At 50.5% G+C, this 24,020-nt stretch overlaps 1 protein-coding gene and 1 long non-coding RNA gene across 4 annotated transcripts in view; one reads left to right on the top strand and one right to left on the bottom strand.

Moving 5' to 3' along the window:
* Positions 1–1,582, bottom strand: part of mta2 (metastasis associated 1 family, member 2) — a 69,960-nt gene extending 68,378 nt beyond the window's left edge. For all 3 annotated transcript variants that reach the window (XM_059641642.1, XM_059641644.1, XM_059641643.1), the window contains exon 1: positions 1,471–1,582. In XM_059641642.1, the coding sequence (XP_059497625.1) occupies positions 1,471–1,498 (28 nt within the window). In that variant the 5' untranslated portion in view covers positions 1,499–1,582. The remainder of the gene's footprint in view (positions 1–1,470) is intronic.
* A 7,821-nt stretch (positions 1,583–9,403) lies between these two features.
* LOC125449385 (uncharacterized) lies at positions 9,404–19,187 on the top strand. Its single transcript, XR_007246895.2, has 3 exons — positions 9,404–9,460; positions 14,814–14,894; positions 18,551–19,187. It is a non-coding gene; the product is annotated as an uncharacterized LOC125449385 (long non-coding RNA).
* Positions 19,188–24,020: the final 4,833 nt, after the last annotated feature.

Here is a 24,020-nt window from a genome sequence, read left to right as displayed (position 1 = left end):
CTCCAAACTTGAGTGCACCTCTCATCTTGGACTGCCCTCGCCCTGGTCTCTGGCCTCAGTTTGTCCCTCACCTCAGTCCCCAAATGTTCACCCTTTATTGTGATCCCAAAGCTCCGAAATCACTTCTCGCCCCCATTCCCAAACACTGACTTGTCCGTCTCATAATCACTGGACATTTTACTCTTTTTTCTTATCATTAGTTAATGGGATGAGGGTGTCACTGACCAGGCAGTATTTATTGCCTATCCCTAAATGCTCAGTGGGCAGTTAAGAGTCAACCACATTGTTGTGGGTCTGGAGTCACATTTAGGCCAGACCGGGTAAGGCTGGCAGTTTACTTCTTTTAAGAAAATTAGTGAATTAGATGGGTTTTCCCAACAATCAACAATGGATTCATGGTCGTTAGATTCTTAATTCCAGATATTTTTAACTGAATTCAAATTCCACCATCTGCCATGGCAGGATTCGAACCCAGGTCCCAGGAATGTTATCCAGGGTCTCTGGATTAACAGTCCAGTGACAATACCACTTGTCCATTGCCTCTCCATTCACTTGTCTGATCTCTAAACAAGAATTCCGCACGTGTCCCAATCCTTGACCCACTAAGCCACCACTTATCCCTTGGCCTGATCCCAAAACCCTACCTGAGCTCCCCCGCCCCATCCTGTCCCAGTTCAGACCTGGCTTGCCCTTCACACCCAACTACCCAAAATCTAAAATTCTGATTCAATTAACATCCCAACCCCCAAATCCTAGTTGCTTGTAATCTTATTTCTGGTGCCAGTTTGCCAATTGCCTTGATCCCCAAATCCCATGCTAACCTGTACCCCCAAAGCTCTGTTAACACCTGGCCCCTGTTTTGGGCCTCGGTTTGCAGTTCACCCCAGATTTTGGCCACTCACCCTAGCCTCTGCCCCAGTGGGCTTTTTAGCCCTGGTTTCTGTTTACCCTGCTTGTACCTTGCCCTTGTTTGTCCCATTGCCGAACCCCCGCCCATCCACAGCCCCTGTATGACCCTTCACCCCAACTACCTCAATCTGGCCATTGCCCCCAACCCACCACATTGCCCTATCCATGGGTCCTGTTTGGGCCCCCTAGCCCATCCCCCATGGCCCCTGGCTCCCAATAACCCACATGCCCAAGTCCCTGGCCACCACATTTCCCCCAACTGCCTCCACCCGCCCATGCCCCCTCGGCCTCTCAGCCCCTCTCCCCTACTTGCCGGCTGTAGTCTGAGCCCAAACCACCACCCCGCCACCTTGGTGCACTGATTCGAGCTGCTGTCTTCCTCTTCCATGTCTGCCTCTTGTTGTAAAGTTTGGCTTATAGCTGCTGCCTGGCACTTTGTTGTTTCTCAGGCTCTCTGTCCCCAGTCCCAGCCTCCCTCCTCCGGTGAGACACACACAGAGAGAGGCAGCGATGGCTGAGCGCCGGGCCGGCCACCCTCACTCACTCACTCAACTCACTCACCTCCCACTCTGTACATGTTGGCTGCCATGTCGCCCTCCCGGTCTCTCTCCCTGAGGCCGAGCTCCTCTCCCTGGCGGATCGCCGTCCCTCCCTCCCGGAGCAGACACGGGCAGACGGGCGGAGGGAGAGGGAGGTCTCTTCCTCCTCTTACTCCGGGCCCTCCTTCTCTGTCGAGGGGAAAGAGCGAACCCTCCCTCCCCCTCCCGGGCCAGCCCCTACCGGGGGAGGGAAGGAGGGGGGGAGGAGGGCAGTGCGCGGGCACGCGGCGGGGGACGAAGAGGGGAGGTAACGCGCAGTCACGCGGCAACGTGCTCGGACGGAATAAGCGCGGGCACGCGCCTGAGTGAAGCGAGCGTGCGCACTTGGGGTGAGCGCGAGCGCCCGACAGAGTGACGCGATGGTGCGCACTCGGAGTGAGCGCAGGCACGCGGCGGCGTGACGTTGCCCGGCGCGCAGTCGGGGGAGCGCGCGGCAGCCGGCGCGGAGGCGGGAATGTGCGCGAGGGACGTTTGGCGGTTGTCACCAGGACGCACGCGCGGGGCCGGCGACGGGAGTCACTCTTCCCCACCCTCCACCCCACCCAGTCCCAACCCCACCCCCACCCCACACCCCTAACTACCCCACCCAGTCCCAACTCCACCCACACCCCTCATCCACCCCACCCAGTCCCAACTCCACCCCCACCCCACACCCCACACCCCTCATCCACCCCACCCAGTCCCAACTCACCCCACCACCACCGCACCCAGTCGCAACTCCACTCACACACCCTCATCCACCCTACCCTGGTTCCAACTCCACCCCCACCCCTCACCACCCCACCCAGTCCCAGTCCCAACACCACCCCCACCCCACACCCCTCATCCACCCCACTCAGTCCCAACTCCAGCCCCACCCCTATTTGGTCCCAACTCCACCCCAGGCTCCCAATCCCACCCTGTCCCAACTCCACCCCACCTCTCACCCACCCCACCCCACATCCTTCATCCACCCCACCCAGTCCTAACTACACCCCCACCCCTCATCGACCCCACCCAGTCCCAACTCCACCCCACCTCTCACCCACCCCACCCCACATCCTTCATCCACCCCACCCAGTCCTAACTACACCCCCACCCCTCATCGACCCCACCCAGTCCCAACTCCACCCCCACCTCACATCCCTCACCCACCCCACCCAGTCCTAACTCCACCCCCACCCCACATCCCTCACCCACCCCACCCAGTCCCAACTCCACCCCCACCCCACACCCCTCACTACCCCACCCAGTCCCATCTCCACCCACACCCCTCATCCACCCCACCCAGTCCCATCTCCACCCACACCCCTCATCCACCCCACCCAGTCCCAACTCCACCCACACCCCTCATCCACCCCACGCAGTCCCAACTCCACCCCCACCCCACACCCCTCATCCACCCCACCCAGTCCCAACTCCACCCACACCCCTCATCCACCCCACCCAGTCCCATCTCCACCCCCACCACAAACCCCTCATCCACCCCACGCAGTCCCAACTCCACCCCCACCCCACACCCCTCATCCACCCCACCCAGTCGCAACACCACCCCCACCCCACATCCCTCAACCACCCCACCCAGTCTCATCTCCACCCCCCCAGACCCCTCATCAACCCCACAAGTCCCAACTCCAACCCACCACCACCACCCCACCCAGTCGCAACTCCACCCTCACCCCACACCCCTCATCCACCCCACCCAGTCCCAACTCCACCCCCACCCCACATCCCTAATCCACCCCACCCAGTTGCAACTCCACCCCCACCCCACACATCTCATCCACCCCACCCAGTCCCAACACACCCCACCACCACCACCGCACCCAGTCGCAACTCCACCCAGACCCCTCATCCACCCTACCCTGGTTCCAACTCCACCCACACCCCTCACCACCCCACCCAGTCCCAACTCCACCCCCACCACACACCCCTCATCCACCCCACCCAGTCCTAACTCCACCCCCACCCCACACCCCTCATCCACCCCACCCAGTCCCAACTCCACCCCCACCCCACACCTCTCATCACCCCACCCAGTCCAAACTCCACCCCCACCCCACACCCCTCATCCACCCCACCCAGTCCAAACTCCACCCCCCGCCCCTCATCCACCACACCCAGTCCCAACTCCGCCCCCACGACACACCCCTCATCCACCCCACCCAGTCCCAACTCCACCCCCACCCCACACCCCTCACCACCCCACCCAGTCCCAACTCCACCCCCGCCCCTCATCCACCCCACCCAGTCCCAACTCCACCCCCACCCCACACCCCTCACCACCCCACCACCCCACCCAGTCCCAACTCCACCCCCGCCCCTCATCCACCCCACCTAGTCCCAACTCCACCCCGACCCTACATCCACCCCACCCAGTCCCAACTCCACCCCCTCCCCACGTCCCTCAACCAGCCCACTCAGTCCCAACTCCACCCCCACCCCAGACCCCTCATCAACCCTGCCCAGTCCCAACGCCACCCCACCACCACAACTGCACCCAGTCACAAATCCAGCCCCACCGCACACCCCTCATCCACCCCACCCAGTCCCAACTCCACCCCCACCCCACACCCCTCACCAACCCACCCACTCCCAACTCCACCCCGACCCCACACCCCTCACCACCCCACCCAGTCCCAACTCCACCCCGACCCCACACCCCTCACCACCCCACCCAGTCCCAACTCCACCCTCACCCCTCTTCCACCCCACCCAGTCCCAAATCCACCCCCACCCCTCACCACCCCACCCAGTCCCCACTCCCTCCCACCCCACACCCCTCATCCACCCCACCCAGACCCAACTCCGCCCACACCCCCACCGCTCATCCACCCCACACAGTCCCAACTCCACCCCCACCCCACATCCCTCAACCAGCCCACTCAGTCCCAACTCCACCCCCACCCCACACCCCTCACCACCCCACCCAGTCCCAACTCCACCCACACTCCACACCGCTCATCCACCCCACCCAGTCCCAACTCCACCCCCACCCCACACCCCTCATCCACCCTACCCTGGTCCCAACTCCACCCACACCCCAGACCCCTCATCCCAACTCCACCCCCACCCCACATACCTCACCACCCCACCCAGTCCCAACTCCACCCCCACCCCTCATCCATCCCACCCTGGTCCCAACTCCACCCCCACTCCACACCCCTCATCCACCCCACCCAGTCCCAACTCCACCCACACCCCTCATCCACCCTACCCTGGTCCCAACTCCACCCACACCCCTCATCCACCCTACCCTGGTCCCAACTCCACCCCCACCCCACATACCTTATCCACCCCACCCAGTCTCAACTCCACCCACACCTATCATCCACCCTACCCAGTCCCAACTCCACCCTGACCCTACCTCGTCCGAACACCACCCCACACCCTCACCCATACCCAGTCCTAATTCTGTCCCCACCATATCCCCCACCACCACCCCACCCAGTCCCAGCTCCACCCGCACGCCACTCCCAACTCCACCACCACCCCACCCAGTTCAAACTCCACCCCACACCCCTCATCCACCCTACCCTGGTCCCAACTCCACCCCCACCCCATACCCCTCATCCACCCCACCGAGTCCCAACTCCATCCCCACCCCAAATCCCCATCCAGCCCAACTCCACCCAGTCACAACTCCTCCCCACCTACCACCGCCACCCAGTCCCAACTCCACCCCCACCCCTACCTGGTCCCAACTCCACCCCACGCTCTCACCCCCACCCTGTCCCAACTCCACCCCCACCCCTACTGGGTCCCAACTCCACCCACAACCCCACCCCCACCCAGTCCCAACTCCATCCCCACCCAGTCCCACCTCTACCCCCGCCTCAACCTGGTTCCAATGCCACCCCACACCCGCACCCAGTCACCCCAACTACAACCCCCACCCAGTCCTTACTCCACCCTCACCCCGTACCTCTCATCCACCTCAGCCAGTCCCAACTCCAACCCACCCCATGCCCCTCATCCACCCCACCCAGTCCCAACTCTACCCCTGCCTCAACCTGGTCCCAACTCCACCCCACACCTCCACCCAGTCCCAACTCCACCCCCACCTCACACCCCTCATCCACCCTACCAGTCCCAACTCCACACCTACCTCAACCTGGTCCCAACTCCACCCCACACCCCCACCCCCACCAGTCCCAACACCACCCCACACCCCCACCCCCACCAGTCCCAACACCACCCCACACCCCCACTCCCAACCAGTCCCAACTCCACCCCCACCCCAAATCCGCACCCAGTCCCAACTCCACCCCCACCCCAACCTGGTCCCAATGCCACCCCACACCTCCACCCCCCACCACCCACCCAGTTCCACTCCACCCCCACCTCGTTCCACTCCACCCCCACCTCACACCCCTTACGCAGCTCAGTCCCAACTCCATCCCCATCCCAACCTGGTCCCAACTCCACCCCACACCCCCACCCCCACCCCCACCCAGTCACAACTCCACCCCACATCCTCACCCCCACCCAATGCCAACTCCACCCCCACCTCACACCCCTCACCCAGCCCAGTCCCAACTCCACCCGCACCCCATCTCCCGGTCCAGTCCCAACTCTACCCCCACCTCACACCTCACACCCCTCACCCAGCCCAGTCCCAACTTCACCCCCATTCCATCCAGTCCCAAACCCCATCCCACATCCCCATCCCATCCCAACTCCAACCCCACCCAGTTCCAAATTAACCCCCACATCTCCACTCAGTCCTACTCCCACCCCCACCCAGTCCCAACTCTACCCCATATCCCCACCCAGTCCCAACTCCACCCGAACCCCCACCCCATCCAGTCCTGATTCCACCCCCACACCCTCACCCAGTGCCAAGTCCACTCCCCACCCCACAGCCTCACACAGTCCCAACTCCACCCCACACCCTAACCTACTCCCAACTCCACATCTCCCCACCCCCACCACCAGTCAGTCCCAAGCCAACATATCCCTCTCACACTGCCCCCCAGCTCCAACTCTACCACCTCCCCCACCTTTCACCTCCCCCAACTCCATCTCCCCCCTACCACCCACCCAGCCCTAACTCCACCTCCTGACCCCACACCCACCCAGCCCCAACTACACCTCCTATCCCCCACCTAGCCCAATGCCACCTTTACCCCTCTCCCCCACACCCTGACCCAGTCACAACTCTATCTCCCCCCCCACACCCACCCAGTCCCAACAGCACCTCCCACCCACACCCCCACCCAGCCCCAATGCCACCTTCCCAACCACACCCCCACACCCACCCAGCCCCAACTCCATCTACCCCTACACCCCACCCAGCCCTAACTGCATCTCCCACCCACCCAGCCCCAACTCCACCTCCCTACCACGCCCGACCCTGCCCCAACTCCATCTCCCCTACACCCCACCAAGTCCCAATGCCACCATCCCTCCCAACTCCACCTCATCCCCATCTCCCCTAGCCTCAACTCCACTTCCCCACCATACCTCACCCAGCCTTAATACCACCTTCCTCCCCACACCCATCCTGCCTCAATGCCACCTGACCCCTGCAGCCAATCTCCTCTCAACCCCAACTCCATCATCCTCCACCTCCACACCCAACCCAGCACCAATACCAACTCCACGCCACACCCCAATTCCACCTCACTACCACATGCTGCCCAACGGCAAACTCACCTCCTCCACCATACCCCCCCCCACCGGCCCCAACTCCATCTCCCCCCACACTCGCATCTCCATCACCGTCCATAACGCTATCTTTGCCACACTGTACTCCTGCTCAGACCCCCATCTCCCTCCAGCCTCTTCTCCATCTTCCCCCACATCCATCTTGCCCACGTTCCCCTCTCCATCTCCCCCCACAACCCCATCTCTATCATCCACCACACCCCCAGCCCCAGCCCCATCCCCATCACCATTTCCCCAACAACCCAACCTACCCCAGCCCCCACATTGCCATCTCCATCTCCCCAACACTACCATCATCATTTCCCACCCACACTCCCATCTCCATCTACCCCCACATCACCAGCCCCAACCCTACCTCCATCTGTCCCCCAGCCCCCGGGCCTTACTCCATTTCCTCTCCATCTCCCCGACACCCTCATCTCCATCTTCCCGCCATCGGTCCCAACCCCATCCTCATCTCCCCCCACCTCATCTCTACCTGTCCACACAAGCTCATCTCCATATCCCCAGACAGCCTCGTTTCTATTGCCTCCCCTATACCCCACCAACCATCCTATCCTTAACACTGTGCGAAGTCCCCCCCCCCCACACCCAACTACATTTTAACTCATACTCTCATCTCCATCTCTCACACCTCTTCATCATCCCTCTACAGCCCCATCTCTATTTTCCCTACACCCGTTCATCTCCCTCCATAGCCCTATATCCTCCCGTGTAGGACCCTGTCCCCACCCCTTCGCATAACTTCCCCCCACTCAACTACATCTTACCACACACTATCGCCCCTACACATCCCCATTTCCCCCACACACTCCCATCTCCATCTCCATCTCCCCAACCAATACCTCCACCTCTATCTCCCTCACAACCCCTTATACCTTCTGCCCCACCGTTCGATCATGGCTGCTATGTTTCTCAAATCCATTCGCCTGCTTTCTCTCTGTAATCCTTGATTCCCCTTACTACTCAGAATCTATTTATCTCTGTTTTAAGTACACCAAATGACTTGGCTTCCATGGCTCTCTGCAACAATGACTTCCACAAAATCACCATTTGCTGGCTGAAGAAATTCCTCCTCATATTAGTTCTAAAGGGTTGTCCTTTCACATTGATGCTGTACTCTCAGGTCCTACTCATGGAAACACTCCCCATCGTCTTCTCTTCCCTATCCCCATTTCTTACCCCATCCTTTTCTCTCCGCCACTCCCTTTTTTCTCTCCAATCCCTTCTCTCCCAGCCACCCCCTTCTCTATTTTCCTACCTCCTTGCATGTTGCAAGCAGAACTGGCCTTCCTCCCACTCACCCCTTGCCCATCGCCTGCCATCAGATTGGAATTCCATTCAAGTTAGAAGTTGGGCTGCTTTGCACAGTGAGTATGTTATTGTCTCTTTCCTCGCAGCCCTCTCTGACATTCACCCTCCCCCTCCCTGCCTGGTCCTTTCATATTTCCCCTGTAGTCCTCTAAAACCCCACCTGTGGCCAAAGACCCCTGATATCTCCTGTTATGCCTTGCTGGGGTAGTGCGCTGGAAATAAATCTGCTATTCCTGGAGCCATCATAAAAGAAAAGTTAAGCATTTTCTGAAAGTTAACTCAGATTCAAGTTAACAAAGAACATGAACAAAGTTTCTGTACTTGACAGAAATTACTACTTATTACAAATAAATAGATTCAAACCACAGGTAAGCAACCATGAACTGTCGACGTATATAATGCTGCTTATTCTTGAACAAACTGTTTCTGCAAGACTTCAGAGACAATATTAGTGACTTCATCGCTCGTACCTGAACATTAAAGAACATTCTACATTTATTCTTTTGTCTTCATGAAAAACCCAAGTGCTTCCTCCCACCTATCCCCTCCTCCCACCTCAAGCCCCACCCCCATCTCCTACCTACTAACATCATCCCACCCCCTTGACCTGTCCGTCCTCTCTGGTCTGACTTTTCTCCTCCCTACCTTCCCACCTACACCCACCTTGACTAGCTCCATTCCCGCCTCTTTGGCCTGTTTGTCTCCTCTCCATCTATCTTCTCCTGTAGCTAGACTCCCCCTCTCTCCCTGTTTATTTCAGAACACCCTTACCCTCCGCCATTTCTGAAGAAGGGACTCGGCCCGAAATGTCAGCCTTCCTGCTCCTCTGATGCTGCTTGGCCTGCTGTGTTCATCCAGCTCTACACCTTGTTATCTCACATTTTTCAGAAAGCCCATTTCCATACAGAAATCTTTTTTCCATTTTTTTCTTTAGGAGGGAGAGAAAGAGGGCATGTGTTTGCATAGGTCTTTTGGAGATATCTGGATGGGTAGGTATTTAGGCTTTGTACATCGCTACTGTGCACATTAATCAATTATTGCTCCTTCATTGTAGAAATTTGTTTTAACAATAACTAATATTAAAAGGCTGGTAGTTAAAAAGAAGGCTCTGACTCTTGTTAAAGACCCGACTCTCATCCAAAACCCAACTGGAACAATTTAAAGATAACAAAGTATGGACCTGGATGAACACGGCATGTCAAGGAGCAATGCTCCTAAGATGCTGCTTGCCCTGCTGTGTTCATCCAGCTCCACACTTTGTTATCTTGGATTCTCCAGCATCTGCAGTTCCCATTATCTCTGGAACTATTTAAATCTGTGCAGGCCTTCAAAATCTGATGAAAGCAATGCAAGCTGTAAAGAATGGTATGTTGGACTTCATGGCAAGAGGATTTGAGTACAGAGTATAGATGTCTTGCTGCAATAGTATGGTGCCCTGGTAGACCAGACCTGGAATATTATGTGCTGTCTTGGTCTCCATATCTGAGGAAGGATTTTTTTGCTATAGAGGGAGTATAACTAAGGTTCACCATTCTGATTCCTGGGATGGCAGGATTAACATATGAAGAGAGATTGGATTGGTTAAATTATATTCACTGGAGTTTAGCCGAAGAAGGGGCCAAAGATGATTCTCGATAGGAGTGAGAGAGACAAAATAGTTGTCATGGGGGACTTCAACTTTCCAAATATTGACTGGGAACACTATAGTTCGAGTACTATAGATGGGTCCATTTTTGTCCAGTGTGTGCAGGAGGGCTTCCTGACACAGTATGTAGATAGGCCAACAAGGGGCGAAGCCACATTAGATTTGGTAGTGGGTGATGAGCCCGGCCAGGTGTTAGATTTGGAAGTAGGTGAGCACTTTGGTGATAGCGATCACAATTCTGTTATGTTTACTTCAGTGATGGAAAGGGATAAGTGTATACCACTGGGCAAGAGTTATAGCTGGGGGAAAGGCAATTACGAAGAGATCAGGCAAGATTTAGGGAGCACAGGATGGGGAAGGAAACTGCAGGGGATGGGCACATTAGAAATGTGGAGCTTATTCAAGGAAAAGCTCCTGTGTGTCCGAGATAAGTATGTACCTGTCAGGCAAGGAGGAAGCTGTAGAGCACAGGAGCCATGGTTTACGAAGGAGGTGGAATCTCTGGTCAAGAGGAAGAAGAAGGCCTATGTTAGGATGAGATGTGAAGGCTCAGCTAGGGCGCTTGAGAGCTACGAGGTAGCCAGGAAAGACCTAAAGAGAGAGCTCAGAAGAGCCTGGAGGAGACATGAGAATTTGTTGGCGGATAGGATCAGGGTAAACCCTAAGGCTTTCTATAGGTATTTAAGGAATAAAAGAATGACAAAAGTAAGATTAGGGCCAATGAAGAATAGTAGTAGTAAGTTGTGTGTGGAGTCAGAGGAGATAGGGGAAGCACTAAACGAATATTTTTCAACAGTATTCCCTCTAGAAAACAACAATGTTGTCGAGGAGAATACTGAGATACAGGCTACTAGACTAGGTGGGATTGAGGTTCACAAGGAAGAGGTATTAGAAATCCTACAGAGGGTGAAGATAGATAAGTCCCCTGGGCCGGATGGGATTTATCCTAGGATCCTCTGGGAAGCCAGGGAGGCTTTGTCATTGATCTTTAACTCGTCATTGTCTACAGGAATAGTGCCAGATGACTGGAGGATAGCAAATGTGGTTCCCCTGTTCAAGAAGGGGAGTAGAGACAACCCTGGGAATTATAGACCAGTGAGCCTTATCTCAGTTGTTTGTAAAATCTTGGAAAAGGTTATAAGACATAGGATTTATAAACATCTGGAAAAGAATAAATTGATTAGGGATAGTCAGCAGGGTTTTGTGAAGCGTAGGTCGTGCCTCACAAATCTTATTGAGTTCTTTGAGAAGGTGACCAAACAGGTAGATGAGAGTAAACCGGTTGATGTGGTGTATATGGATTTCAGCAAGGCGTTCGATAAGGTTCCCCACAATAGGCTATTGTACAAAATGTGGAAGAATGGGATTGTGGGAGATATAGCAGTTTGGATCAGAAAGTGGCTTGCTGAAAGAAGACAGAGGGTGGTAGTTGATGAGAAATGTTCATCCTGGAGACCAGTTACTAGTGGTGTACTGCAAGGGTCGGTGTTGGGTCCACTGCTGTTTGTCATTTTTATAAATGACCTGCATGAAGGCGTAGAAGGATGGGTTAGTAAATTTGCAGACGACACTAAGGTCGGTGGACTTGTGGATAGTGACGAAGGATGTTGTAGGTTACAGAGAGACATAGATAAGCTGCAGAGCTGGGCTGAGAGGTGGCAAATGGAGTTTAATGCGGACAAGTGTGAGGTTATGCACTTTGGTAGGAGTAACCAGAAGGCAAAGTACTGGGCTAATGGTAAGGTTCTTGGTAGTGTAGATGAGCAGAGAGATCTCGCTGTCCATTTACAAAGATCCTTGAAAGTTGCCACCCGAGTTGACAGGGCTGTTAAGAAGGCATACAGTGTTTTAGCTTTTATTAATAGAGGGATCGAGTTCCGGAACCAAGAGGTTATGGTGAAGCTGTACAAAACTCTGGTGCGGCCGCACTTGGAGTATTGCGTATAGTTCTGGTCACCGCATTATAAGAAGGATGTGGAAGCTTTGGAAAGGGTGCAGAGGAGATTTACTAGGATGTTGCCTGGTATGGAGGGAAGGTCTTACGAGGAAAGGCTGAGGGACTTGAGGCTGTTTTCGTTAGAGAGAAGAAGGTTGAGAGGTGCCTTAATTGAAACATATGAAATAATCAGAGGGTTGGATAGGGTGGATAGGGAGAGCCTTTTTCCTAAGATGGTGACGGCGAGCACAAGGGGGCATAGCTTTAAATTGAGGGGTGAAAGATATAGGACAGATGTCAGAGGTGGTTTCTTTACTCAGAGAGTAGGAAGGGAATGGAATGCTTTGCCTGCAACAGTAGTAGATTCGCCAACTTTAGGTACATTTAAGTCATCATTGGATAAGCATATGGACGCACATGGAATAGTGTAGGTTAGATGGGCTTGAGATTGATATGACAGTTCGGCACACCATCGAGGGCCGAAGGGCCTGTACTGTGCTGTAATGTTCTATGTTCTATTGTAGTGATTGCATAGAATATGAGTTCCCTGACCGTGTTTGTTGATCTGGTCCAATCAAGGATCCCTAGCTGACAGATATAAACAGGAGTGTCAGAGGTTCTGATCACTCCGAGCTCGCCCTGAGGAAGCTGGATCAGTTGTCAAGGACCTTCCATTTGTAAATAAAGGGTGAGTTGGTGCCTCGATACCAGCCTCAGTGCAGCTTTTTCGGTGGTGATGAGACAAAAGCATGCTCCTAAAGAAGTTCACTCGCAACAGTAGTCTTTGAGTTGGGGTAAGCATTTCTGCCATCATGTCGTTATTTGGGAAACTCGACTTGGTCAATCCTGCCATCAATGACTAGGTTCAGCATTGGGAAAGAATAAGTCCTATTTCCTGGGCAAATGACATTGGGACAGATGAAAAGCAACAAGCAATTCTCCTAATAGCTTGCGGACCCACAACTTTTTCGGTTATTAGGAGCCTCTTTTCCTGAGGCACAGATGCTAAAACCTTTCAAGAGTTGATGGATTTAATTAAGGAATATTAAATCCTCCTGTAATTCAAACCTCCTGTAATTCTGAGATGCTATCTATTTACTTGGCAATTCAAGAACCAGGGGAATCCAAGGTTTTGATGAGGTTAAGATGACTGGCAGAGGTATGTGACTTTGGTTTAACCCTTAACAAGATGCTGAGAGACTGTCTGATATGTGGGATTAATGATGTAACCTTGTAAAAGCACCTACTCACTGAAGCTTAACTGGAACTCAAATAGGCACTACAACTAGCTTTATCATTGGAAAATGCAGAAGTGGAACATATGAGTTGCAGGGTATTCTGATGGAAGTGGACACCCTCACCAGTCTTACTGAGTTTGGGGAACACCACTTGAGTGAAGTAAACTGCATAGCCTCACTCAGGGCATATCCTGAACAGAAGGACTCAAGATCAGCCCACAGCAAAACCGTAAAACAAAACCAAGCCTCAGCCAAACAAAAGAGCCTTTATCTGATGAAGGGTCTAGGCCCGAAATATCAGCTTTAGTTGGATGATGAAATTACTTGCTTTCTGAGGAGGCTTTTTATAGATCATGAGTTAGTTTAAAAAAAGTAATCTTGCTGCATAGGAGTTACAGCAGAAATATTAAAATATTCTTAGGAAGCCTAAGTTGACTTAATTTGAGAGGGTAAAGCAAAAAGTTTGATTGTTGGATGCATGCATGAAATGTAGAAACTGTGTATGAGACCCTTGAGGAAGTAATTTACTTGAAGAATTTAAAATATTATTCTCTCTGTTCTTGCAAACATGCATTGAAAGTATTCATTTAAAGCTAAAAAGTTGTAACAGCAAGACAAGCAGCTAAGACGCCTGATGATTAAGTTGATCCACAAAATTAAGCCTCTTTTCTGTCACTTCCATAAACTGAGAAGGACAGAAGTTGGGAAGGTGAAAGGAAGGCAAGCAATCAGGGACAAGGAGGGACATCTGGGAATGCCCCAGGATCTTGTTCTCAGGCTGTACAAGAGGGTGCTGATGGTGGAAGTGATTCCCAAAGACCTAGGTGTTTCTGTTGTGCGGATTGCTGGAAATTGTTGGGTGAATCCATGGGATTTATCAGGGTGTGCAAGGTTAGCAGAGAAAGGATCCGAAACTAAGAATACTACAGAACAAGTTATAGCTCTGACTGCGGGTGTGAGACCAGGTAGAAACACCTTATGAGTGCAGGCAACTAAACAAGGTGACTAAATTATCAAAGATTTATAGGAAATTCTTGTCAACATGTAAAGTGCCTCATTTGAGGAATAATTATGTAATAAACATATGATGTTACATAAAGATACAGAAGCCACACAAACTGTTTTGCTGGGGAAAGGCATGACCGTTTCACTGGAGAATGATGTGCTTGCCAAAGTTTTAGGAACAGCTATTCATGGGGCATATGTATCAATACTTTGTTATCGGGTACAGGGTTAAGAGTGTGCGGTAATATCTGAAATGGCAGCTGTTGCATTGTCCATAATTTACCCATATATGGAGTTACCTTAAATCTTAAGGAATGATTTGGCAGCAGCAAATGTTGGAGCTTCTCCAGTAATGGGTTAAAGGCTAAGTGAAGTCAAGGAGACAGCAGTTAAAGGAAAAGGACTGAATCCTGGAACAGCAGGTTTGTTGTAAGAGGAGAGATTAGTTTGACTGGTCCTGTATTCACTGCTTAGAAGAATGCGAGGGAATCTCATTGAAACGTTTTAAATTCTGACAGGGCTGGACAGACTGGATGCAAAGATGATGCACCCCGTGGCAAGGGTATCCAGAACAAAGGGTCACAGTCTTAGGACAGAGGGTAGGTCACTTTGGTATGAGATGGTAAGAAATTATCCTATTTAATGTTATTACTAGATAAATCAGATCCTAGACAGGAACCCAGCTTGATAGATCATAATTTAATTTGTTTTAGTTTAAACAAAGTGGTCACATAAGAGACATAAGCACACAATGCTGCAAATTTTGCTTGAACAGCAAAACGGAGGTTTATTACAAAAGAAGTGGCATTAAATAGAATGAACCAAACTACATACCTACAGGACAATTCAAATGTTTTAAATACACAGTGAAAATATAATCCCATTAATCCCAAAAATGGTTTTTCTAAATTGAAAATAACAAAGCTTTGTATCAGGCTTTGGACCAGTTCCCAAAAACACCATTCATATAATATTCACACCAGTATCCCTGTACCTAACATGTCAGTGGGTTTAAGTCACCTTTCTATCATTGCTCGTGCATTTTCATCACAAACAGCATGATGTTGCATTGGTAAACTCTATACACTATTTAGAAACGTTGATATTTCTTTAGCTCACTAAAATAACTTGCTAATACCTTTCCAGCCAGAAAATTATTGTGGCAACCTTGCTCACACCCAATCTCTCACACTCGGAAATATACACAATGAACCTCAGACCCTGAAACACACAATGAACCTCTGACCCTGAAAACAGACATGCACTGACTGTCACACCCTGAAACACATATCCTGAATCTCACACTCTGAAATGTGTTCAAACTGAAATTTATCCTGAAACAGAGTCCCTGAATTTTTCATCCTGAAGCTTACTCACAATCACACCTGCTGAAGGATGCTCACACAGAATCCGAAACACTCTCACCAATTCTCACCCTGAAACACAGTCACACTGAATCTCACACTCTGAAACACACCATCTCACAGAATCTTCTTCCCTGAAATATGCTCAGACTTAAACTGACACATCGAAAGGCACACAAATGAAGCCCTCACCCTGAATCATGCTCACATTGATGAAACAGACTCGAGATGCTGAATGACTTTCCCCTTCCTATGTTGTGAACACACTGGTCCTCTGCTGCAAATGCGGGTGGACAGATGGAGAGGATCTGGTACAGAGAAAATCGCTTGATGTACAAGGTTTGGAACTGTATTACTTCACATCAGAAATCTTGCAAAAACATATGTGTACATGTCCATACTCTCTCTTCAGTCCCCAACATCTAGCCACTGATTAGTTCCAATATAATACCCTTCTCTCCGCCTTCTAAGCCTCTGCTTCACCTGTTGACCACTCAAGGTTTGCCCTTCAAGCACCTTGTTGAAAGGGATACCCTGACAATGCAGCGCTCCCTCAGTACTGACCCTCCAACAGTGCGGCACACCTTGAGTACTGGGCTCCAATAGTGCAGGAGTTTCTTGGCAAGACCCTTTGATAGTGCAGTGCGCCCTCACCACTGACCCACCGATGCTGAGGCATTGCCTTGCCTTCTTTCAGTGTCTGCCCTTCCTCATTGACTCTCCAACAGTGTGGCATTCCCTCAGTGCTGAGCTTTCAACCATGATGTGCTCCCTCAGTACTTACCCCGTGACAGTGCAGTGCTCCCTCTGTACTGATCCTCTGACAGTGCAATGCTCCCACATCACTAATCCTCTGACAGTGTGGCTGTCCCTCATTGCAAACTCTTCAACAGTACGGTGCTCCCTCATCACTGATCCTCTGACAGTGTGGTGCTCCCTCAATGCTGTCCATCCGACTTTATGGCACTTGCTCGGTGCTGAACCCTCTGATGATATGGCATGCAGTCAGTGCTGACCTTTTGATAGTTTGCAGCTTGCTCATCTCAGGGGTTTAGAGTGTTGGTTTGACCTGTTTGACCTTGGTCTGAGGCATGAAGCAATGTCTTTCTGACTCCAGAAAGAGAGTAGGTACTAACTATGCACCAAAATGTCAACTTATGCTACATTAGCCATTATTCTGATTCAGAAAGTGGTCCGAGCAAACTGTGATCATGCCACTTAGGAACAGCTGTCACGGCTTTCAGATTTCCAGAGCTTTGCCCCCTTATACATTACAAATACAGACTGCTTTTGAAACATAAGTTGCTGCCTTTGACTGTATCAATTGACACTGGAATCTAGTATAAGATAACAAATTACATCAGTAACAGGTCTTTATCTGGTACATTTCAAACTTCTGTTAATTGCCCTTGTCATTCTATTATTTGACTTTAACTGAGGCAAGCTAATTTGAACTGTACTGAAAAATCAGCTCATTTCATCCGAACTGAAAGGTGGTGTATAGATAGAGATTACTGGGGTTCTGTCTCTTCTTCATTCCTATTCTCATTCCCTTCCTGAAAATAACAACTATGTAGAAGATAGCTTGTGGTTGGCCACAGTGTACTTTATGGATGAATCAGCTGACTGTCTGAATAATAACACAAACTTGTGTTGGCTATGACACAATTCCATCGGTTACCTAAAGAGTCATAGGGTAGTACAGTATGGAAACAGGCCCTTTGGCCCAACTGATCCATGCTGACCGTGGTGTCCACTCAGCTAGTTCCAATTGCCCGCATTTGGTCTATATCCCTCTAAACCCTTCCCATCCATGTACCAATCCAAATGTTTTTTAAATGTTGTTATTGTAACTGCCTCAACCACTTTCTCTGGCACCACCGTCTGCTTGAAAAAGTTGCCCCTCAGGTCCTTCTTAAATCTATCCCTTCTCACCTTAAACCTATGCACTCCAGTTTTCAATTCCCCATCCCTGGGAAAAAGACTATATTGCATTCATCCTATCTGTGCCCCTCATGATTTTATACACCTCAATAAGGTCACCCCTCATTATTTTGCGTTCCAAGGAATAAAGTCCTATCCTGGAAAACCACTCCCTATAACTCAAGCCAAATAGTGCTGACAACATCCTTTTAAATCTTCTTTGCATACTTCCCAATTTAACTATTTCTTTCCAATAAAAGGTGACCAAAACTGTACACAATACTCCAAGTGCAGCCTCACCAACAACTTATGTTACAGTAGTATAATGCCCCAACTCCTATACACAATGCCTTGACCGATGAAAGCCAGCATGCTAAATGCCTTCTTCACTGTCCACTTGTGACGCTGCTTTCAATGAACTATGTACTTGTATTCTTAGGTCTTTCTGTTCCAATACACTCCTCAAGACCCTACCAATTACTGTACAAGTCCTACCTTGGTGTGACTTTCTAAAGTGCAATACCTCACATTTATCTGCATTGAACTGCATTTGCTAATCCTTATTAATGTTTTGGAAGATGTTTTTAGAAATTATTGCAGAAAATTAATTTTGGATTTCAAGATTCTTCTCATCCTGGATAATGCGCCAAGCCATCCTCCCACCATTGGTGAGCTTTCTGAAAATATCAAAGAGCTATTTCTACCCCCAAACACAAACTCTTTCCTTCTACCCATGGGCCAGGGTGCAATAGCAGCTCTTAAAGCTTATTATTTAAGGCGCACATTTAAGAGGTTTATTGCAGCCACTGAGGGGGATAAGGACAGTGTTCTTCAATTTTGGAAGAGCTTTAATATCAGGAATGCAATTGACATTATTGTGGATGATGTCAGTAAGGATTGTTTGCATGCATTGTGGCAGAAGCCTTTCCCAGTTTTTTAAAAAGACTTTAAAACCTATGATCCATCAGAGGAGTTCCCAACAATCAAAGTACATTGTGTTGATCTTGCAAAGCAATTTGGATTTGAAGAAGTAGAGAGTGAAGATGTTGAAGACCTGCTTGAATCCCATTGTGAAGACCCGTCTACAGTTGATCTACTTGTCGCTGAGTAGGTGGGAAGTGGAAGCTGGAGATGAAAAAGTAGTTGTCCAGGATGCAGTACCATGAGTGTTTTCCATTTCTGTCTTCAATCCTGAGGGAAATTAAGAAGTAGCTGCAGCTCTAAGAGGACATGGATTACAATGCAGAATGCAGCAAGGTAGCAGTTCATGGAATAAGATCTTATTTGGCACCCTATGAACAGCTTCTTCATGAAAAAGGAAAACGGCAAATCAGCAAAAAATGGATGTCTTTTTTAAGCCAACCCCCAAGAAACAGTCAGAAGACAATGAACCACAGCCATCCACTTCTGGATTAACTATTTTTCACCCTAACCCTGCAACCACAACTGCATTTGAAGGTGAAGGGATTTTTCTGAAGAAGGGTCCAGACCCGAAGCATCAGCCTTCCTGCTCCTCTGATGCTGCCTGGGCTGCTGCATTCATCCAGCTGTACACCATGTTACCTCCGCATCTGAAGGTGATGTTGATGATGATGACCCTCAGCCCCTGCACTAACAACACAGCAACCTCAAAACCTTCTCCCCCATCAAGTCATTTTGACATTTTTTCAAGATAATGTGTTAAATTTACTTCTATTTCATTATTAGATATGAATTAAACGTTTATTCAAACTGTGCTGTCCTTCGTGTTAGGCTTTTGAGTGATAATTTTGATGGCTTGCCCCAACCCTGCTTTTCCCATAGGCCCTGTTATTTCTCAGCGTGATTTTGTACGAACACAACTATCGCATTATAACAGAATCCCCTGTACAGCTCTTTGAAGAACTGAGCTAATAACAGTCTATATACATATTTTTATGCATTCATGTAATACTGCATATATCTGCTATGTGAAGCTCCTCACTCCAGTGTTACTTATGTTTTGGCTCTTTCATGCCAGGACTTCTGGAAATGTCTCTCCCACTGACTGAGAAAAATCTGGAGTGTAAAATGCAGAGGGAAAACATAAATATTTTCCTACTCGGTGAGTTGTTGTATTCTGGAGGATATGTTGCCTGAAAAGGCAGACAAAGCAGATTTATTAGTAATTTTCAAAAGAGATATTGGAGACATAAAGATTTGGTATTCCATCACTGAAAACATTTGGCAAAATAGGTCAGAGAGCAACTGTATGTGCCCAGATCACAGTCTAAGTGCACCATCGTGCCCTGGAATGAGGTGACAGCTGCAGCGGAACCAGGGACTCCAGTTAGCAGTAGGCTGGGAGTTGGCGATTCCTGGTTATCGGTGAGGCCGTGGCAGCAGCTTCTGGTTGTGGCAGGCCTGGAGTGGAAAGAGTTAGTAAACGGTGAGGCAATAGTGACACCTCCTGGTTGTGGTAGGCCTGGAACCAGGGTCTCCTAGTTGTTGGTGAAGTGGTGGTAGCAACCTTTGAATATGGTAGGCGCACAGCCTGGGACTCCTAGTTATTGGTGAGGCAGTGGTAGCTTCTGGTTGGGGTAGGCCTGGAGCTGGGGACTCCTGGTTATTGGTGAGGCATTGGCAGCAGCTTCTGGTTGTGGTAGGCCTAGATTCTGTGGCAATAATTGAAGTTGTTCACTGTATTTTACTTGTGTCAACAGCTAATAGCATTATTTTTCAGGGTGATTTATTAGCTGTGGTGGTGAGTGTGGTGGGAAGAGCCCAGAACAAGGGAAAAGAGCCTTGAATTTAGAGTCAGATAGTTCAAGGGTAACATCAGGATTGGAGCTTTTAGAACCCAGACTAGTAGTTATGTATAGAGTTTAAGGAATGGTGGCAGGTTGATGCTTCTCAGAGACAAACGTAAAATACTACAGCTGTTAGAAGTATGAAGTAAACGTAGAAAGTGCTGGAGAAACTCAGCAGGTCAGGCAGGATCTGTGAAGAAAGAAACAGAGTTATTGTTTAAGACCAGATAATAAAGTGTGAAGCTGGATGAACACAGCAGGCCAAGCAGCATCTCAGGAGCACAAAAACTGACGTTTCGGGCCTAGACCCTTCATCAGAGAGGGGGATGGGTGAGGGTTCTGGAATAAATAGGGAGAGAGGGGGAGGCGGACCGAAGATGGAGAGAAAAGAAGATAGGTGGAGAGGAGAGTATAGGTGGGGAGGTAGGGAGGGGATAGGTCAGTCCAGGGAAGACGGACAGGTCAAGGAGGTGGGATGAGTTTAGTAGGTAGGAAATGGAAGTGCGGCTTGGGGTGAGAGGAAGAACAGGTTAGGGAGGCAGAGACAGGTTGGACTGGTTTTGGGATGCAGTGGGTGGAGGGGATGAGCTGGGCTGGTTGTGTGATGCATTGGGGGGAGGGGACGAACTGGGCTGGTTTTGGGATGCGGTGGGGGAAAGGGAAATTTTGAAGCTGGTGAAGTCCACATTGATACCATTGGGCTGCAGGGTTCCCAAGCGGAATATGAGTTACTGTTCCTGCAACCTTCGGCATCATTGTGGCACTGCAGGAGACCCATGATGGACATGTCATCTAAAGAATGGGAGGGGGAGTGGAAATGGTTTGCGACTGGGAGGTGCAGTTGTTTATTGCGAACCGAGCGAAGGTGTTCTGCAAAGCGGTCCCCAAGCCTCCGCTTGGTTTCCCCAATGTAGAGGAAGCCACACCGGGTACAGTGGATACAGTATACCACATTGGCAGATGTGCAGGTGAACCTCTACTTAATATGGAAAGTCATCTTGGGGCCTGGGATAGGGGTGAGGGAGGAGGTGTGGGGGCAAGTGTAGCACTTCCTGCGGTTGCAGGGAAAGGTGCCAGGTGTGGTGGGGTTGGAGGGCAGCGTGGAGCGAACAAGGGAGTCATGGAGAGAGTGGACTCTCCGGAAAGCAGATAAGGGTGGGGACGGAAAAACGTCTTGGGTGGTGGGGTCGGATTGTAGATGGCGGAAGTGTCGGAAGATGATGCGTTGTATCCGGAGGTTCGTGGGGTGGTGTGTGAGAACAAGGGGGCTCCTCTTTGGGCGGTTGTGGTGGAGGCGGGGTGTGAGGGATGTGTTGCGGGAAATGTGGGAGACGTGGTCAAGGGCGTTCTCGACCACTGTGGGGGGAAAGTTGCGGTCCTTGAAGAACTTGGACATCTGGGATGTGCGGGAGTGGAATGCCTCATCCTTGGAGCAGATGCGCCGGAGGCAGAGGACTTGGGAATAGGGGATGGAATTTTTGCAGGAGGGTGGGTGGGAGGAGGTGTAGTCTAGGTAGCTGTGGGAGTCATTGGGCTTGAAATGGATATCAGTTACAAGCTGGTTGCCTGAGATGGAGACTGAGAGGTCCAGGAAGGTGAGTGATGTGTTGCAGATGGCCCAGGTGAACTTGAGGTTGGGGTGGAAGGTATTGTTTAAGACTGTTCACCTTTGATTTGCAGTGGGAAAGTTTAGAGATGTAAGTAGGCTTTCGGCATGTACAGAGTTGTGAAACAACATGGTGTAGAGCTGGATGAACACAGTAGGCCAGACAGCATGGGGGAGCAGGAAAGCTGACGTTTCAAATCTGGAGAGATAATAGGAACTGCAGATGCTGGAGAATCTGAGATAACAAAGTGTGGAGCTGGAAGAACACAGTAGGCCAAGCAGCATCTTAGGAGCACAAAAGCTGACGTTTCAGGCCTAGACCCTTCTTCAGAAATGAGGGAGAGGGTGCTGAAATAAATATGGAAAGAGGGGGAGGCGGATCGAAGATGGATAGTGGAGAAGATAGTTGGAGAGGAGACAAACAAGTTAAAGAGGCAGGGTTGGAGCCAGTAGAAGTGAGTGTAGGTAGGGAGGGGATAGGTCAGTCCGTAGAGGACGGACAGGTTGGGGGGGGGTGCGAGATGAGGTTAGCAGGAAGGAAATAGGGGTGCGGCTTGAGGTGCGAGGAGGGGATAGGTGAGAGGAAGAACAGGTTAGGGAGGTGGGGACCAGCTGGGCAGGTTTTGGGATGCAGTAGGGGAAAGGGAGATTTTGAAACTTGTGAAATCTACATTGATACCATTGGGCTGCAGGGTTCCCAAGCGACATATGAGTTGCTGTTCTTGCAACCTTCAGGTGGCATCGTTGTGGCACTGCAGGAGGCTCAGGATGGTCATGTCGTCTGAGGAATGGGAGGGGGAGTTGAAATGGTTCGCGACTGGGAGGTGCAGTCGTTTATTGCGAACCGTGTGTAGGTGTTCTCCAAACATGCTTGGTTCGCAATAAACAACTGCACCTCCCAATCGCGAACCATTTCAACTCCTCCTCCCATTCCTCAGACAACCAGTCCAGCCTGGGCCTCCTGCAGTGCCACAATGATGCCACCCGAAGGTTGCAGGAACAGCAACTCATATTCCACTTGGGAACCCTGCAGCCCAATGGCATCAACGTGGATTTCACAAGTTTCAAAATCTCCCTTACCCCTACCGCATCCCAAAACCAGTCCAGCTCATCCCCGCCTCCCTAACCTGTTCTTCCTCTCACCTGTCCCCTCCTGCCACCTCAAGCCACACCCCCATTTCCTTCCTACTAACCTCATCCCGCCCCCTTGACCTGTCCATCCTTCACGGACTGACCCATCCCCTCCCTACCTCGCCACCTACACTCACCTCTACTGGCTCCATCCCTGCCTCTTTAACTTGTCTGTCTCCTTTCCAACTATCTTCTCCTCTATCCATCTTCGATCCGCCTCCCCCTCTCTTCCTATTTATTTCAGCACCCTCTCCCCCTCCCCCATTTCTGATGAAGGGTCTAGGCCCGGAAGGTCAGCTTTTGTGCTATTAAGATGTTTCAAGTCTGGGCCCTTCTTCGGAAATGCATTCAAAGGAAAACAATCACAAGGACAAAATCTGCAAAAGATTGATTTTTTTCGCCCATTTTGTTGACTTAACAAATATACAGTCATTGACATGGTTACTTACTAAATTCCAGACCTAAAATGTCAGCTTTCCTGCTCCTCTGATGCTGTTTAGCCTGCTGTGTTCATCCAGCTCTACACCCTGTTATCTCAGACTCCAGCATTTAGCAGTTCCTACTATCTCTGACAGAGTTGTGAAAGGTATTTGTGGGACCCAGGGTGATTGGGAGGTGATGGTAGTGGTGTTGTGGAGTAGAGGTGGTGGGTGACAGGGAAGGTCTGTGGATTGTGTGGAAAGCAGGAGAAATTAAATGACAAAAGCAATGATGGTGCAGGTCAAAAAGAGATGGTAACAGGATAAGGGAAGAAGAACTTCTGCCATGAATTGATTGAACAGTGGAATGGATTATGGAAGTTGAATGTCTCCTCTTGTTTCCACCGCGAATGGTTTTGCAGCTAAATGATTAGAAGGTAAGTGAAAATTAAAGAAACCAAATCGGCAATTCTGTTGCACAGCTAATTTTTAAAGACAGGCAAACAGTTGAACA

The sequence above is a fragment of the Stegostoma tigrinum genome, chromosome 42 (genome assembly GCF_030684315.1).
Source record: "Stegostoma tigrinum isolate sSteTig4 chromosome 42, sSteTig4.hap1, whole genome shotgun sequence".
In the NCBI taxonomy this organism is placed as follows: domain Eukaryota; kingdom Metazoa; phylum Chordata; class Chondrichthyes; order Orectolobiformes; family Stegostomatidae; genus Stegostoma; species Stegostoma tigrinum.
Note: the sequence above shows the minus strand (reverse complement) of the source record. Positions and strands in the feature narration are given on the sequence as shown.